Below are 19,632 nucleotides of genomic sequence, written 5' to 3' on the forward strand. Positions count from 1 at the left end.
TGTGAGTCTATGGGTCTCCGTGTGAGTCTATGGGTCTATGTGTGAGTCTATGGGTCTCTATGTGAGTCTCTGGGTCTACGTGTGAGTCTATGGGTCTCTGTGTGAGCCTATGGGTCTTCGTGTGAGTCTATGGGTCTTCGTGTGAGTCTATGGGTCTATGTGATTATATGGGTCTCTGTGTGAGTCTATGGGTCTCTGTGTGAGTCTATGGGTCTCTGTGTGAGTCTATGGGTCTTCGTGTGAGTCTATGAGTCTATATGTGAGTCTATGGGTCTCTGTCTGAGTCTATGGGTCTCTATGTGAGTCTATGGGAATACACCACGCCGCCGTTGACCCTGGCCATTGACCGAGCAACCCAACGTTCCTACCAGCTCCCTCCGCAGGAATGTGTTTATTAGAACACGTTAAACACTTAGGATTTCGCGACCAATATAATCCATAATAATGTTTTTTTGGGGTTAGATCGAGTAAATATAAATGTGTCGTTAAACACGGCACAGCCCATTAGTAAGGTTTGTCACGTAAACAGAACACACCGGTGGTGCTGGACTAGTAACGAATTGGCACGTTCTGTTTACGTGACAAAGATTACTACAAATTAGCTGTGTCGGGTGGCGGGTTTAACGACACATTCATATATTTAGGCCAGGCATGTCCAAAGTCCGGCCCGCGGTCAGATTTCATACGGCCCGCAGCTTCGGTCTTATAAATCATAAAACTTTAAAGTTGTAATTCCTCCTTTCACCACACGGTGGCAGCACCATTCTAATTATATCTGTCTGCATCCGTGCCGCAAACCCTTTTCGAGTCATTTCTGCCATGGCGACTGCAAAAAAGAGAAATGCGGTCATTCGCTAAGAAAATGCTGAGCTTATTCGGCTCCACATATTTGTGTGAGCAAACATTCTCAGTCATGAACTTAAACAAGAACCGATTGAGGTCAAGGATGAGTGACTCCCACTTGCGTGACATTTTACGCATCTCAACCACTGTCCTCAAGCCAGACCTGATCTCTTTACTGAAATGTAGATCTCAGTATCACCCTTCTCATTAGTGTCAGCAAGTTATCTGTTCCTTGATCAATCTGAAATTGAGTGTTTTGAACGGTAACATGTCACTATTAACAGTGAAAAGCCTAAAGCACACTAATGCACTTGGACTTATGGCACTTGTTTTATTAAACTCTTGAATAAGATTTGGTTATAACTGTTGATGTTATGTACCTGTAGATGTGACACAAACTATTGCTTTCTGAAAGATCTTGTAAAAGACAAGGGCAAAATGCACTTGTTTTAAAGTTTAATGATAACAGACCACTTTGCATTACTTATAACTCCTGTTTAAAATGTTCATGAGGCAAAGATATTTATCTCATGGAAATTTAAGGTATTCTATACAGTTTGTTCAATGTTATCTGACTGAATGAAAGGCAGAATTGCGTTTTTAGAGTTGTTCCCGTCTGCCTGAGTGGCTTATATTTGGTTACATTGTCATTTGGAAAATAAAGGTAATTGTGACAATGAAAATTGTTTTATAACAGTGTGTGTTTCCACGTAACTTTTGTGGTTAAAACAATGTCCAAAGGAACTATTGGCCCTCGGGCATCTTCACTTTATCAAATGTGGCCCTCTTTGCAAAAGGTTTGGACACCCCTGATTTAGGCGATCTAACCCCCCAAAAAACCTCAATATTATGGATGACGTTGGCCACGTTAATGAACTACCCCTGAAGTTTGCGTGAACGTGCGGAATCGACGCCAACGGAATCGGCAACTTTGCAAATCGACACCGACGTAATCGACCCAAGCCGGTAATCGATCCACGCCGGTTTATGGCACGCTCAAGTTGTTGCTGTCCTGCAAGTCGAGTGGCAGCAGTCGTCTCCTCTGTCACGACCTCGTGTCTCTCCCGTGTCCCTCTGTGTCCTCCCGTGTCCCTCTGTGTCCTCCCGTGTCCCTCTGTGTCCTCCCGTGTCCCTGGCTCCACGCGTCTCACTCCGAGAGCACGGGGAGAGAGAGGAGGCAGGCGGGCGGGTCGGCATCGTGGAGAAATCCTCGCGGGGAGGGAGGTTTGGGCCTTGAGATTCAGGTAATCCTATGGTTCCCAGGACCCTGGCCCGAACCCTGGTCCTGGCCCCTGCCATGATCCTGGCCCCTGCCATGATCCTGACCCTGGGCCTAAAGAAGATCCTATCCATAGCCCTGATCTTAAACCCTCGCAGTGATCTTAGCTCCATCCCTGACTCTAACCCCAAACCCTTATCCTGACCCTAGCCCTGATCCTAACCTTAATACTGGTAGGAACCACCTGGTTCCACCAGCCCACAGGGGATTATTGTGTCCGTCCGTCCGTAGTGCAGGGAGGGGCTGGGTGGGGAGAGAGGGGCTGGGTGGGGAGAGAGTGGCTGGGTGGAGAGGGCTGGGTGGGGAGGGTGTGGCTGGGTGGGGAGGGGCTGGTCACCCCGTGGTGCCCTTATAAAACTCAACGTTTTAACCTACTCACGCCGGCTTGTGCCCGCCCTCACAGTCGGGCATATTTGCGGAATACACCACGCCGCCGTTGATCCTGGCCATTGACCGAGCAACCCAACGCTCCTACCAGCTCCCTCCGCAGGAATGTGTTTGTAACCCTAGCCCCGATCCTAACCTTGATCCTAACCCTAGCCCCGACTCTAAAACTAGTCTTGATCCTAGCTTTGACCCTTTCTCTAGCCATGATCCTAAACTTGATCCGAGACAAAACCCTCACCCTCAAACCATCCCTGTTCCAATGACCCTAACCCCTGCTCTGACCCTTGCATTATCTCTGACCTGACCTCCCACACTGACCCCAAACACCGACTCTTGCGTTGACTCTGACCGGAGTATTTTACCCACACCTTGGCTGTAACCCTGTCCCTGACGATAACCATGATCTTAGCTCTCACCCAAGCATTCCACCTCTCTCTGACCCTGGTTCAAACCCTAAGACTATGACCCCTGGATTAGCCCTAGCCCTAACCCTGACAATGGCATTATCTCAAGTGCTGAATATATCTTTAATCGTGACCTGATTAACTTTGACCATTCATCTAACAACATCCTGACTCCTGCATTAACTATAGCCGAGAAAATGGCACTACCATTTTACCTATAGAATTAACTTTGTCTCTATCCTAGCCTTAACCCAGACACTTTTAATGATCTCTAACCATCGGATTCTACAGATTCAAGATAATCCTGTCGACTGAATGAATCTCTTGGCCTCATCAGGTCACACGGTCATCAGCAGATGAGATCACACAGAAATGACCTCTGCACGGAACGCGTATGCTTCGTATCGTATTGAAAATTTGGGTTATAATTGATGAATTGAACAAACTGTAAAGCGGTCTGGACTGAAACTCAAAACGTGCGTCAACATAAAATTAAAAATCTAATTGGTGACGTTTCAGGCCATGGCCATTTTTTCACAACACATCAAATACTTTGTGCAATTGCCTGAAACGTCACCTGTTACAAATATTTTTTATTTTGAGGCAAAAGTGTTATTGACACGTGTTGTTTTTTTCTCATGATATTTGTTCTTGTGCACCACCATGTAATTCGTATAGCATTGAATGCTCTGTCCCTCTCACACCGCCAGGCATGGATGTAAATGCAAACTCATCCAGGGAAGAGGAGCAGCTCGGTGCCAAATCTGCACACCGGATCTCCGACCACAGTGAAGGTGACCTCAGAGAACTCGAACACATTCCTGCGGAGGGAGCTGGTAGGAACGTTGGGTTGCTCGGTCAATGGCCAGGGTCAACGGCGGCGTGGTGTATTTCGCAAATATGCCCGACTGTGAGGGCGGGCACAAGCCGGCGTGAGTAGGTTAAACGTTGAGTTTTATAAGGGCACCACGGGGTGACCAGCCCCTCCCCACCCAGCCCCACCCAGCCCCACCCTCCCCACCCTCCCCTCCCCACCCAGTCCCTCCCTCCCCACCCAGCCCCTCCGCACCCTCCCCTCTCTACCCAGTATTACAGCTGCTGCTGATGGTTCCAGCGTTCGTACAGCGCAGAAACAGGGCCTGAGTCAGCCGTTTAGATAGTACAGCGGCATACATATAGCGGGCTACACTATGACGATTAGTCTCTGAGATGGAGAACACGTGCCCGTGGGAAATATTGGCCTGGGAGGCCCATAGACTGATGGTTGTAAATGTCATTTTACTTTGAACCAGTTACACAGAAGTGTTTATTCAGTAAAAGCGGTACATAGTCACAACCCGATAGCAGCAAGCATGCTTGTATTTCACTGGTAGGAGAGGGTGAAGGCAAATGGTAACTTCTGATAAAAGCACACACCTTCGTTTATAACAACACTACATCTGATCTTAGCTCAGTTCTTGCTCCCATGGGGTGTGCCTATGTCCATTTTTTACGACATTTGAAAATAGTCTCTAGGATCAGTGATGCACCCTGGGAAAAGTTTATGCCTGTTGTTGCGCATGTGTGTATTTAATTGGGGGGGGGGGAGTGTTATTGTAGTGGTTTGTGCACTGCGCGACAACGAATATTTTAACCGGTCCTGGGCCTCCTCTAGGTCGACTCAGCCTTAAACAATCGCCTGCTGCGGTGTGTAAACATTAGCATTGGGGAGACGAAGGCGGCCAGGCATGGTGCTGTGACCCCGCCATCCCCTCGCGTGTCATGCCGCTATTAATAGTTAATGGAGAAGAGAATTTGCCCTGACGGTCTGTTCAACCTTTTCCGTCATCGGAACGGAATCAGAAGAGGCCATGCGGGAGGGCGGCTGGTTCAGTTTGGCGCCGGCTATCATAGAGTGCGGTCGTGTCGTTACAGTCCCCTGCGGTGAGTGCAATGTCTTTAAAAGCAGCAGCGTTACGCCTCTATAAATAAAATTAACGTGTTCTGAGATTCGGCGGTGAACGGGGGACCGCCACGCCCTGCCACCTACACGGGAGTAGGCCTCGGCAAGGTAAGGTAATTGTACCCTTTTTACCGGGTAAAAGGGTAAAGGTGTCGACATGCCAAGGGGTAAGGGTAAAGGGTAGGGTAAAAGGTAGGCTCGTTGCTTTTTACCTTTTACCTTACCTGCTAAAGGGTAAAAGGTAGGGTAGAGTGATTGTATTGTGGTAAGGTAAAAGGTAGGGTAAAGGTAGCCTCGTTGTTTTTACACTTTTACCTTACCTTGCCGAGGCCTACACGGGGGATCTGCGTCTTAATCGGCTGCACGCAGGGCGAGACACGGGAGCCCTCGGGGCGGCCGCTGACTTCGAGTCTCCCGCGTCGCCTCTGCTGGGCGCCACGGACGACGACGTGGCCGTTGAGCGGCCCGGGGGAGCCGGGGATGCGAGGGGCCCAGGTTGTCGGGGGCGCGGGGGACGGGACCCCGGTTGGGACAGTCCACGGGGGACGCAGAGACGCAGACGGGGAGCGAGCGTCGCTGGACCGAGCGCCGCTGGGGATGGACCACAGCCTCCCGATGGCACAGGCGGTGAGGAGATGAAACGTTTTGCTCGGGGCGGGGGGGGGGGGCGGGGGTTGCTGCAAACGCGACGTCCCTAGTTTCGCTCCACGTGCTGCCGGCTTCCTTAGGAGATTAATTCCCAGCCGCCTGGAATGGTGGGCTTGATTGTAACTATAAAGTATTTTTTTCATCGCTGTTATTAACAATGCTTGAAACGTGTGTCAGACTGCCTAGACATTCTAGTGATCGTGAAGACGTCAGAGTGCTTGGTAATATTCAGGCTGCTTGACATCTCCAAGCTAAGAGGTCTGTTTTTTTAGTTTTTTAAGGAGCTCTATGAATTGGGTCACTTGACCACCGCGCATGTCCACTCGTGAGTGCAGAAGGCAGAGACGCGGCGGAGGGACGCGCAGGTGAGGTGAGGGAGCCCCCGAGGACGAGGAGGAGCACGCTTAGTAGCCGTGAAGCGGGAGAAGCGGTCACAGTGGAGACGCCGACCCCGCCGACGGACGTCGCGAGCGACGAGACGGGGCAGGGCAGCCCGACGCTGCCCCCGCGCCTCCCCCGCCCCCGCGGGCGCCCGCGCCTCGACCCCAAGCCGGCGGCGTGCGGCGTCTGCGCCAAGATGTTCAGCGGCCGCCACGACCTGCGCAAGCACGAGCGCACGCACAGCGGCGAGCGTCCGTTCGCCTGCGAGCAGTGCGGCAAAGCCTTCGCGCAGGCCTCCGTGCTCAACCGCCACCGCCGCTCGCACACGGGCGAGCGGCCCTTCATGTGCGACGAGTGCGGCAAGACGTTCTCGCTGCGCTGCAACCTGCAGGCGCACAAGTTGGTGCACGCCGGCGAGCGGCCGCACGCTTGCGCCGAGTGCGGCAAGGCGTTCGCCCAGGCGCGCTACCTCGCCGTGCACGCCAGGAAGCACGCGGGCGCCCGCGACTTCGTGTGCGAGCGTTGCGGACGCGCGTTCGCCCACTCGGCCAACCTGGCGGTGCACCGGCGCGCTCACACGGGCGAGCGGCCGTACGCTTGCGAGCGCTGCGGCCGCGGCTTCGCGTGCGCCGCGTGGCTGGCGCAGCACCGCGCCTGCCACACCGGGGAGCGGCCCTTCCGCTGCGAGGTGTGCGGCCGCGGGTTCTCGCGCGCCTGGGCCATCGCGCAGCACCGCAGCGTGCACACGGGCGAGCGGCCCTTCGTGTGCGAGCTGTGCGGCAAGGCCTTCCGCACCAAGCAGATGATGGCGCGCCACCAGCGGCAGCACGGGGCCTGCGCCGACGAGGGTGGGTGGGCCGCGGAGGCCGCGCGCTCGCCAGAGGTCGCAAACGGGTTTTGATTCCTTACCCGTACCCGGCCGCACCAGGGTCGCAAACGGGTACCCGTACCCTACCCGATACCCGGCTACCCGTACCCGGCCGGGTATCGTGTAGGGTATCGGGTACCCGATTGCGACCTCTGGGATGAAGCCATGTTGCAGGCGCGGGTGGGTTGATTCTAGGAACTTGAATCGTGAGAAGAGACAAGACGTTGGGAAATGAGTGACAAACGGTGACTCACCAGTGACTCACGGCCTACCCGTACCCGGCCGCACCAGGGTAGGGTACGGGTATCGGGTACCCGGTTGCGACCTCTGGCGCTCGCTCCCGCCCCTGTGCGGCTGTCGGTCTCCGGCCGCCGCGCCGTGCTTTTATTTTGATCACCGCCACTATCCGGCCTGTCCCCCCACTGTGTTGAGTTTAATCTGTCTGTGGCAAACGCTACACGAGCCACTTAATATATCGCCACCGCGGCGAGATGTTAACTCCCTCACCTGGTCTATAGGAGGTCGTGGGTTCGATCCCGACCCTGACGCCTGCTGTATATTTGGAGTTTGCGTGTCTCTCTCCCAGTGCTCGTATGTATTTTTCTCCGGATCCTCCGGCTTTTCCCTCCACATTTAGAAACATGCGTTTAGAGTATTTGGCTCCTTTAAATTTCCACGCGATAAGCCACTTCGTTGGGCTGTCATTTGTGGCCAGGTCGCTTCTGAAAAATAGCTACGTAGCTCAGTGGACCTCACCTCGTAAAATACAAATAGTTTAATAGTTTTTACTTAAGACAAGTAGAGAGGTCAACTTAAGTGTTTACTTGCCAGGTGTTTGAGAAAGGAATAGTGCCCGTGTTGCTATGGGGGGCAGAGATCTTAAGTTTCTGTTCATTGTCGTCGATGTAATTGGATAAGTAGGCGAGGTGTCGATATGTGTAGGATGGAGGGCAGTTTGCCCAGACTGAAGGGAAGACCTCAAGTGGTGGCGGTTGTGGTGGTGAATCTGTAAGAATGAACCACGGAGGTCAGGTGTCGACCGTGGACAGAACCGCCGGATATAACGGCTTGAAGGAAACTGACGAAGTGCAGTGGCACCGATGGCATTGACCTGTTGACCTGTTGACCTGTTGACCCAGGCCTTTGGTGAATGGAACGTAGTGCGATGTGTGAAGTGAGCAGAGACCAACGTGAAAAGGATGACGTCCTTTTCACGTTGGTCCCTGCTCACTTCGTCCTCGCTGTATGTAGAACTTCTTTCGCACCGTACGTAGCTAACCGTACTAATGGTAAGGTGATGAGGGTCGATCGATTCGGCGATGGCTGATGAGTTACCCTTCGTGCCACGGGCGATGGCTAGTCGGGTCTTATCCCTGCCGGGATTGTCTCATCTCCGCAGTGGAGGAGGCCCCCCTCTCGTGCGGCCTGGAGGTGCTGGCGCCGTGGACAGTCGAGGTGGCCACCTCTTCCCACCTTGTCACGTGCCAGGGCGTCATGCAGGGTGAGTCGCGCTGTGTAGGCCTCTGCCACGAGAGGCTGTGTTGGCGGTGGTGGTGGCGGCGGTTGTGGCGATATATGGAAAGACAGATGTATGGAAAAGCAAAAATTTGGGTCGGATCACAAAAGTAAAATGTGTGTTGTAAACCCTCCTCCACCCAACACAGCCGATTAATCAAGTCACCTGAATAAACCTGTTTATTACTGCTTTAGCAGCGCCACCGGTGTGTTGAAGAGCAAACTACAAAGTTCAACAAGATTGTAACCAACAGTGCTAATCGGAGTGTGCGGGGGAAGGACAACAACCTAAACACAAAAAGCAGTCGTAAAGAAATGAGTTTTAAATCGAGATTTAAAATTGCATAACTCCAGTGCCTTCCTAACATCGAATAGAAGAGTGTTCCAGACGGCCGCAGAAGCGCACCTGATAGCGCTCGATGCGGTGATCTGTCTTCGTTTGACGACCAGCTAAAAGCCGCCACGGCTACTGCTGCGAGGACGACCGAGGCCGATTGCGAGCATAATTCGTTCCGGAAACGTGTTTGTAATCCAAAGCATTCGTATATCAAAGCGAATTTCCCCATAAGAAATCATGGAAACTCGGATGATTCGTTCCACAACCCAAAAATATTTTTAAAAAAATGATTGATACAAAATACCTTTTTATATTTTTATTATTTAAAATGTAATATAAAGTAATCACAATTATTCATTAAATTGAATCGTGGCTGGTGTGAGGAAGACGAGAGAGAAGAGAGGAGAGGAGGAGGGTTATTGTGTAGGACGACTTTCACCATCACTAACGGAATCACTGCCATCTGTTGGCTCACTGGAATCTTTTTCTTCTTGTGCGACTTTAACAAGGAACCTATCCAATGACACTTTACGCACACACACGTGGTCACAACACTATAGTAAACGGTATATGCTCGCACGGATGTTGACTATACGAGTGAGGCACGCCGACTGAGACTGAGCATGGAAGACGATTACCCACAATCCCGCAGCAAGAGAGAGAGAGAGAGAAGAACCATCGGCTCAGTTGTGATCACGTGACGCTCGGCAGACAAAGCGTGTACACGTACTACTCGTGTTGCAAGACCTCGCTCGTTTATAAAGTTAAAATGTATTGAAAAATTTTGCTCGTCTTGCAAAACACTCGCAGACCAAGTTACTCGCAATCCAAGGTTTTACTGTACTAAGTTTGGAGTCGATCTGGGATTTGAATTGCAGCCGGCGGGAGGCTCCGACGAACGGAGTGATGCGACGACGATTCGGTTTGATTTCACTGCTCGCGAAAATACCCACCGACGGTTGAATTGACGCATCCGCCCGATCCCCCCACGCTCGCTGCCCAGGCCTGGGACCCGGAGCGACTAACGCGCCGCTGCCGCCGCTATCGCCACCACCGCCACTGCCACCACCGTCCATCAAGTTCGTCGCCGTGGAGCCGAGCGAGCTACACGAGGCCGACCTGAGCCGCGTGCTTCGCGAGGTGCTGGACCGTGGAGACAGCTACGACGGTGAGGGGGCACGGGGGATGGCGACCCGACTTCGGTCACGGCCGCCAACACCGTTTGATGCTTATCCTGAACCTGTCCGAAGCCTCGTCTAGATGTTGGGCGCCATGGTGGCGACATTTGATGACCTCGCCTGGTATACAGGAGGTCATGGGTTCGAATCCGACCCTGACACCTGTTGTATATTTTTAGTTTGTGCGTCTCTCTCCCCGTGGTCACGTGGATTTTTCTCCGGGTCCTCCGGTTTTTCCCTCCACATTTAGCATCAATGTGCGTTTACAGTATTTGCTCGCTATAAATTTCCACGCAGTAAGCCACTTGGTTGAGCTATCATTTGTGGTCAGGTCGCTTCTAAAAAATTAGCTAATCGCTGGTAAAATAAAAATAGTTTCATTGTTTGAAACTCAACCTGAAATGTCTATCTGAAGGCGGTGCATAAACATTAGCACTGGGGAGACAAAGGGCGTCGGGCACGGTGCTTCGTGTACCGTGCCGGCCTTCATCGTTGCCTTCGAGCAGGACTTGAACCCAACATTCTGTTAAATGCTCTTCGAGCGATCGTTGTTTGCGTAAGGCGAGTGGGGAGCAGTGGTATCGTGGGTAGCGCACTGCGCTTCCCCGAACCTGGCCACCAGTTTTATTCCCGCTCACAGTCAACATCAGCGACGATCATCTGAATCGGAGCGAGATGGCGACTGCTTGGGGAAGGGCTTCGTCCAGCAGAGGGTAGACCATGGCAGATGATGAATAGGATTCAGCGCTAGCACCCTGCATGGTTGAGAGACATTCACTGGCCCTTAGGTGGTTCAAGACGCCAGCGGATTGATCCCGATAACTACATTGATCAAGAAACGCGCGGTAGAAAGCGTCTTATAGTAGTAGGTTTTTACCCTTTCAACTGGTACAAAACTGACACCTTTATACAAGGCATCATGTTTGCAATAACCACAACACAAGCAGTCAAAATGCAAACAAAAAGAAACAACTCTGATAATGATATGCACTATCCTTGAAGTTGATTGGTCCACACCCGAGACAGCTTTCCTTAGAGCCTAGTCTCCATTGGTGTTGGACCAGATGACACCAAAAGGCGTACGACTCAAAGACAGCGCACTATCAGAGTATTGAGAGCTCGGGGTAAGCATTTACACTATGAGACATCTCCTTTACCAGTGACAAAATATAGTAGTAGGTTTAAAGGGTAAAAACCTACTACTATATTTTGCCACTGGTAAAGGAGGTCTCATAGAAAGCGTCTTGTTTGGAAAATGCTCAGCGCAAGATGTTATTTTGATAACGGCATTATTCGTGCCTTTTTTGTTTGTTTTGCAGACGAAGATTGTGACCCTGCAAACGAATGCACGCAAGTGATTATTCATATTGCTTCTGTGACCCCAGTACAGCCAGGTGAGATTGTGCGGTGGCGTCTGTGTGGTGGTCGTTGTATGTTTGTGTAAAAACGTCAACGTTGGGGAGACAAAGACGGCCGGGCGTGGTGGTGGCCACCACCCACCTCGTGTGCCGGCCTTCATTGGTATTCACTAACAGCACTTGCCCCAGAAGTCTGTAAAGTCTACAGGGGGGATCTTTGTATGTGTACAAAAAAGGCAACGTTTCAGGCATCGGGCCTTCTTCATAGCACATGGGCCTCCCCCTAAGTCGACTCATGGGCTATGAAGACGGATCAGTACCCGAAACGTCGCTTGTTAAATATTTTGACTTTTAAGGGCAGTGTTATTGACGTTTGTTAACTGCGATTAGGCATCGCCGCCAATGCAGTAGCATCACCACGATGGAGAGACGCTAACTACCTCGCCTGGTATGCAGGAGATCGTGGGTTCGATCTCGAACCTGACACCTTCTGTATACAGTGGTACCCCGGAGATCGAACTTAATTCGTTCCAGAAGGCCATTCGAACACCGATTTGTTCGAACACCGAATTAATTTTGCCCATAAGAATGAATGTAAATGACATTAATTGGTTCCAGACACAAGGAAATCTCTCATTATAAAGCATTTTTACACGAAGTTTGCAGTAATTAGATGCATAAAATCATACAAAAAAACAAGAAACACAATACATAAATGGAATAAATGAAATAAATGTAGTAAGGAGAGTTGATGGCTTGAGTGGAAGGTGGTGAGGAGGAGGAGGTGGTGGTGTTATTGTTTGGAAGGGGAGTCCGCTTTGTCTGGGCAAGCGTCATGCACGCTGGCCATACGCGTCTCAGCCGTACAGGTTTTTTCAAGTCACGATTGGCCGTTCGACCTCCGAATTTCGTTCGGTTTCCGGGGCAAAAAATGTTCGGAAATGTCGTTCGAATACCGATTTGTTCGAGTTCTGGTGCGTTCGATCTCCGAGGTTCTACTGTATTTGGAGATTTCATGTCTCTCACTCTGGTCGCGTGGATTTTTCTCCGGGTCTTCCGGATGTTCCCTCCATATTTAGAAACATGCGTTTAGAGTATTTGGTTGCTATAAATGTCCACATGATAAGCCACTCGGTTGAGCTATCATCTGTGGCCAGGTCACTTCTGAAAAAAAGATCTATAGCTCAGTGGGCCTTACCTGGTAAAATAAAAAAACGCTTTTAGTTTATAATTTGTTTACCATAGAGGCGTGTGTGCTTATGTCTCATTTTGGGAAGGGCTTTATTTTTCACGTACGTTTTGGACCCTCGCTCGCAGATGAAGGGGGGGCGTCTCTGACAGAACCAGGTGCGGAGTCCTGCCCCGAGGTCGCAGCTGAGCGTGAGCAGCACACGCAGCATGAGTATCACGAGCAGCAGGAGCAGCACGGACAGGTCACGGAGGATGAGCAGTACCAGCAGTACGAGCAGCACACGGAGCACGGGCAGCAGGAGCAGCACGGACAGCAGCACACGCAGCATGAGTATCACGAGCAGCAGGAGCATCACGGACAGCACATGGAACACGAGCAGCAGGAGCATCACGGACAGCACACGCAGCATGAGCAGTACGATCAGCAGGAGCAGCACGAACAGCGCACGGAGCACGGACATCACGAGCTCGTCACGGAAGCCTCGAGCACGTGCGGCGTGCAGGAGGACGTGTCCGTGTATCACAACGCGGCGGCCGCCAGCGTGTGGGGCCAAGACAAGGACGACGCGGCCGTGGTGATCGTCATCATGGGTGCCACGGAGGAGCAGCGGCAGGAGGATAAGAAAGGGGAGGAGGGTGAGAAGGAGGAGGGGGAAGGGGAGCGGCGCGAGACGCGTCCGAGAGGGGGGGGGGCAGCCGTCGAGGATCGCGAGGTCGACAGCGCGACGGACGTGATGGAGAGGCCCCCTCACAGGCCCGGCCGCCGCAAGAGGGGCGTCTCGGCGGGACTGGCGTGCGGCGTCTGCGGGAAGCGCTACTCGCGGCGCCACGACCTGCGCAAGCACGAGCGCACGCACAGCGGCGAGCGTCCGTTCGCGTGCGAGCAGTGCGGCAAAGCCTTCGCGCAGGCCTCCGTGCTCAACCGCCACCGCCGCTCGCACACGGGCGAGCGGCCCTTCATGTGCGACGAGTGCGGCAAGACGTTCTCGCTGCGCTGCAACCTGCAGGCGCACAAGCTGGTGCACGCCGGCGAGCGGCCGCACGCCTGCTCCGAGTGCGGCAAGGCGTTCGGGCAGCGGGCGCACTTGGCCGCGCACCGGCGCGTCCACACGGGCGAGCGTCCGTACGTGTGCGAGGAGTGCGGCCGGCGCTTCGCCCACTCCTCCAACCTGACGCTGCACCGGCGCCGCCACACGGGCGAGCGCCCCTACGTGTGCGAGCGTTGCGGCAAGAGCTTCGCTCGCGCCGGCTTCCTGGCGACGCACGCGCGCAGCCACACGGGCGAGCGTCCGTACGCGTGCGAGGTGTGCGCCCGCGGGTTTGCGCGCCGCTCCTGGCTCGTCATGCACCGGCGCTGCCACACGGGCGAGAGACCCTACGCTTGCGTCGAGTGCGGCAAGGCGTTCGCGCGGCCCTCGGAGCTCGGCACGCACCGCCGCATCCACACGGGCGAGAAGCCCTACCCGTGCCACGTCTGCGGGACGCCGTTCCGCGTCAAGCACCACCTCGTACGCCACCAGAAGAAGCACGCGGGGGAGGCGGTCGGCGTCCAGCCGTCGTAGCTCGGAGATTTCCGCTCACGGCCAACACCGGTGACGATTATCTGCATTGGTCCTGGGCTTCCCCGAGGTCGCGATGTGTCAAGATCGCCACCGTGGAGTCGAGGGTGGCCGGGCGTGGTGCTGGCCCACCCACTCCGCCGTGAGCCGTGTGCCGGCCTTTACAGGTTCCCGCTCACCGTGTGAATGTAACGTGGTTGCTGTGTCTAGCGGCTGGGTGGCACCTGCTGATCAATGATGCTAATGAAGTTCAGTCAGTAGCTTGTGTACGATAATTGTTTTTTTACCCTTTTATTTGGCAACAAAACTGACACCTTTTTTACAAGGAGTCATGTTTGCATTGACCACAATACCTGCGGTCATAATGCAAACAAAAAACATAACTCTGATAATGTATGCACTGTCCTTGAAGTTGATTGGTCCACACCCGAGACAGCTTTCCTTAGAGCCTAGTCTCAAATGGTGTTGGACCAGATGACGCCAAAAGGCGCAGGTGTCAGTTTTGTTGCCAGATAAAAGGGTAAAAAACCAATTATCATATTTTTTTACTGGCAAATGAGGTTCCAATGATGTAAAAGCTTGTGTACGATTGGCTTAACGTTCACAGTAATGCCCCGATTTACGTCTTCCCCATTTAAAGTCGCAAATACTTGATTAACACCGCCACCTGATTTACGTGGCCTCAAGCCCACACTCACGTCGCTGACAGCATCGTCCGTCCTGTCTCCTTATCCGTCGCAACTTTCAGGAACACATCTCCGACTTAAACCGGGGTGTTACTGTTCATCCACGGTGCACTCATTTATATTGCCTGTATTTGACACGTACTTATTTAGTTGCTTGCAAAATCGTATATTGTCGCTGACCTATATTACTACATTTTGGTCGATTATTTGGCGATTACTGCATTAGCTGTGGTGCACAAGCACAACTAAAAAAACAGCCTTAAGAGGAATATAAATACTGTAAATATATGTGATGTTAGATTAAATTATACTTTTTCAGAGCAGGTGAATCGGCCAGAGAGTGGCGAATGTGTTGAGATTTTTTGTTAACTAATTATTGTTGTTGCTAATCTGAGGGGTGCGGGGGGACGACGACAAACTAAACACAAACTGCAGTTATAAAGAAATTAGTTTTTTCAACATACAGTAAAACCTTGGATTGCGAGCATAATTCGTTCTGGAAACGTGTTTGTCATCCAAAGCACTCGTCGTACATCAGTTGTGATCACGTGACGCTCGGCAGACAAAGCGTACACACGTGCTACTCGTATTGCAAGACCTCGCTCGTTTATCAAATTAATATTTATTTAAAAAAATTGCTCGTCTTGCAAAACACTCGCAGACCAAGTTACTCGCAATCCAATGTTTTACTGTATATTTAAAAGTCCATAACTCCTAGTGGTTTCCTAATACACTGGTCAACAAAAAAAACATTTTTTCTGGCCTGGACTTTTGCAGCTGTTTTAGGGTGCTGATTCCAAATCTGATCTCAGATTTGCTCTATCACATCTAATTTTTATGCTATCGGCATACCCCATTTTCATTGATTTACCCGAAATTAACTCTGTCACTTATGATTGCAAGTTGTTGCGAGTCAGTGACTGCTTTAGTGTTAAAATATGGTGCTGTATTTTTAGGATAGTATGTTTACAATATAGTTTTATGTAGATATCCACATTTATTTAATATTTTTCTTCCGCAGTTTTTATTGAAAATGCAATATTTGATATCTCATAAAACCTGATGTGATAGACAAAAACTGATGCCAGATTTGGAATCGGCACCCCAAAATTACATTACAACCGTTGGAATACCTTATGCCAGAAAAAGTGTGTTGACCAGTGATATTGGAAGGAACAGCGTTCAAGACAGGCCGCAGATGCGCATCTGAAGGCCGCCACTGCAAGGATGACCGCAAGCGGCGATTGCCAAGGAACAGAATCAAATCGCCAAGCAGCCATTATAATAACATTTAAAAAATTAACCCGTAAAAACAAAGTTTTTCACTATAAATCCTTTATATGCGTGGCGGCTAGAGTCATCTCGTCCTCTGGCTTGAGATGGCTGCCACCTATGGGTCAGATGATTGCCTGCCACCATTAAGCAATTGGTAATTACATATACATTTTTTTTCCTAAAAAGTGTAAAAAAATTTAAACAAATTTTCACGAAAATTAATTGTCACGCACAACGAGTCTGTGTGCAAAATTTCAGCTCGATTGGATCACGGGAAGTGGGTAAAAAAACGACCGAAAGATTTGCACGGTCGTAAGCGCGCAAGCAAGTGAACTTAATATAAAGGATTTAAAAACAACCCAACACGTTCATCCATAACACTTTGTGCGGCCTTAAAAGGTTAAATATATAAGAGGTGTCTTTGGGAAATGGCCCTAAATAGCACACGAATAGTGGGCAGAGAGTGGTTACGATGGAGTGGGTTGAAAAGTCCATGGTTGTGTTTCCACACTGACATTGTCCATCATGCTTGTAAACTTGTGTTGGATACGTTGCCTATACAGCAAAAGGTGGTCCAGATGTCTTGTGCCCCCCCCCCCCCCCCAATTCTCTTAACCTGAATATTTTTAATAAAAAATATTAGGGGTCAACTGGACTACTCTGTCCTGTACCCCCCGCCCCCCCCCCCCCTTCATAGTACAAGCTATCACATTTGAATGAATTGACAGTGTTACACGTGTGTACATTAATGTTGACAATTCACACAATGACAGCTTGCACTAATTGGGGGTCACAAGACATCCGGACCACTGTGTCCAATATCACCTCCCACCTGAGTTCAATGTATCACATTTGAATTAATGTGCAGTGTTGTTACACGTGTGTACATTAAAGTTAACAATTCATGAAATTAATCTGATGGTTGGACCCCGGGGTCCCATAAGCCCCCGGCTCTCGCATAAACATTACATTACAATGTAAACATTACATTACAATGTAAACATTACATTACAATGTAAACATTACATTATGTAAACATTACATTATAATGGGAACATTATATTATAATGTAAACATTACATTATAATGTAAACATTACATTACAATGTAAACATTACATTATAATGGAAACATTACATTATGTAAACATTAAATTATAATGTGAACATTACATTACAATGTAAACATTATAATGTAAACATTACATTACAATGTAAACATTATATTATAATGTAAACAAAAACTTTGATTTAAAGCTTTCGTGACTGCAGGGATTCATATTCTTGGTTCTTTCGGTAAAGAACCAAGAATATAAACAAAAACTGTTCTCTTTTTCACCAATGGGTTTGAAGGCAAGTGTTGTCTTGTTAAACGATGCCTTTAAAACTAAAAACTACTTACCTGCAGTACCTCTATTTAAATACACTATCGAAAAAATAATTTACACCCCTCTGTCAATCATCGTGTTTCTCAGTGTGTGGAATTGTGGACACACTTTGCAAACGGTACATGAAATAGTACGCGTTTTCAATGCGCTGTTCATATTGTCACAAGCGTTTATACCAAAGTTACTCTACAGAGTAGTGGGTGGCCGCTCCTATTATCCACATTGATACAATCGGTGTGTGGGGACTATGGCTTAACCGTAACAACAAAAAACCTATCTGCACAGATGCGTACGGACAAGAGAAGTATTCATATTCTTGGTTCTTTCGGTAAAGTAACGTAGAAGGGAAATAAGACGCTGTCTTTCCGACAGCTCTGTTTCTTCACCTGAGGACGGCTGCTTGCGTTGTGGCCGAAACGTTGTGAGAATTTTGTTTTATTATTATTATTTTATTATTTCCCTTTTACGTGACTTTACCGAAAGAACCAAGAATATGAATCCCTGCAGTCACGAAAGCTTTAAATCGAAAAAGAGAAGTATTATAACACTGGTCAACAACAAAAAAAAAAATTTCTGGCCTGGACTTTTGCAGCTGTTTTAGACTAATTTCAGGGTGCTGATTCCAAATCTGATCTCAGATTTGCTCTATCACATCTCATTTTTATGCTATCGGCATACCCCATTTTCATTGATTTTACCCGAAATTAACTCTGTCACTTATGATTGCAAGTTGTTGCGAGTCAGTGACTACTTTAGTGTTAAAATATGGTGCTGTATTTTTAGGATAGTGCGTTTATAATATAATTTTATGTAGATATCCACATTTATTTAATATTTTTCTTCTGCAGTTTTTATTGAAAATGCAATATTTGATATCTCAAAAACCTTATGTGATAGACAAAAACTGATGCCAGATTTGGAATCGGCACCCCAAAATTATCTTAAACCCGTTGGAATACCTTATGCCAAGAAAAGTGTGTTGACCAGTGTTATAATCAAACAGGAGGAATAAACGGTGCAACGCATGTCATCTGTTAAATATCTGCAGGTAATCAGATTGTCATCGATCGATCGATCCTGGCTGCAGACATTGGTAGGTCACAAATAATAATGAAGATAAGAGAGCAGTTTCACTTAATTCTAGATTAGAAGTCTTCGTGACTGCAAGGATTCATACTCGTTGGTTTTTTTCGGTAAAGTCACGTAGGTAAATTTTTTTTATAAATTAAATCACGACGTTTCAGGTTCCCTGAAGATTTAATTTATTTTAATTTATTTTAAATTTTTACCGACGTGAGTTTACCGAAAAAACCCAACCGAGTATAGCAGTTTCGCTTTATTACGCAAACCGTGATGACAAATAAATGACTTAAGTCGTGCGGGAAGTTTGAGCAGCTTTGGATGAGACTCATGATGATCCTGCCCATACCCGAGCGTGTGGAGTGCATTCGCTTGTTCAGCTCTTCTGCGTAATTCGTCCTCGCTGCTGCTGCTGCTGCGCTTGGACACGACGTGACAACAGAATGATCAGCGCCAGGCGGGTCGCGACGTTTTATGTGCGCGGTGGGACGGAGTCGCCAAAAAAATCATTAATTACGATTTTGACTTCCGTTTATTCGGAGCCACGGGGTCCCGCCATAAGGTTCAAATGATAGTTTCTTGCACTAATTGGGGGGGGGGGGGTCACAAGACATCTGGAACACTCTGTCCAGTACCTACCCCCCCCCCCCAGTACAAGATCAAATTTTGATGAATGTACAGTGTAACACGTGTGTACACTAATGTTCACAATTTATGCAATAAGCATGAAAATATAGCTTGCAATAATTTGGGGGGGGGGGGGGTCACAAGACATCTAGAACACTCTGTCCAGTACCTACCCCCCCCCCCCCCCCCCCCCCAGTACAAGATCAAATTTTGATGAATGTACAGTGTAACACGTGTGTACACTAATGTTCACAATTTATGCAATAAGCATGAAAATATAGCTTGCAATAATTTGGGGGGGGGGGGGGTCACAAGACATCTAGAACACTCTGTCCAGTACCTACCCCCCCCCCCTAGTACAAGATCAAATTTGGATGAATGTACAGTGTAACACGTGTACGTTAATGTTCACAATTCATGAAATGATAGCTTCTTGCACTAATTGGGGGGGGGGGGTCACCATACATCTGGACCACCCTTTCCAGTACCTCCCCATAGTACAGAATATAGCATCACATTTGAATGAATGTAGTGTTACGTGTGTACATTAATGTTCACAATTCATGCAATGATAGCTTGCACTAATTTGGGGGGGGGGGGGGGTCACAAGACATATTGACCACCCTGTCCATAACCTCACCCTTGTTCTAGTACAATATATCACAATTGAATGAATGTGCAGTGCTA

At 49.4% G+C, this 19,632-nt stretch overlaps 1 protein-coding gene across 1 annotated transcript; it reads left to right on the forward strand.

Annotated features, from left to right (window-relative positions):
* Nucleotides 1-1,227: 1,227 nt before the first annotated feature.
* LOC144948834 (uncharacterized) lies at nucleotides 1,228-18,968 on the forward strand. Its single transcript, XM_078878485.1, has 8 exons — nucleotides 1,228-2,087; nucleotides 3,624-3,707; nucleotides 5,225-5,482; nucleotides 5,839-6,732; nucleotides 8,152-8,253; nucleotides 9,608-9,772; nucleotides 11,102-11,176; nucleotides 12,458-18,968. Exons 2-8 carry the CDS (start codon nucleotides 3,626-3,628, stop codon nucleotides 13,891-13,893), a joined length of 3,012 nt encoding a protein of 1,003 aa, XP_078734611.1. The 5' UTR covers nucleotides 1,228-2,087; nucleotides 3,624-3,625; the 3' UTR covers nucleotides 13,894-18,968.
* Nucleotides 18,969-19,632: the final 664 nt, after the last annotated feature.

Source organism: Lampetra fluviatilis, chromosome 51, assembly GCF_964198595.1.
Source record: "Lampetra fluviatilis chromosome 51, kcLamFluv1.1, whole genome shotgun sequence".
Classification (NCBI taxonomy): domain Eukaryota; kingdom Metazoa; phylum Chordata; class Hyperoartia; order Petromyzontiformes; family Petromyzontidae; genus Lampetra; species Lampetra fluviatilis.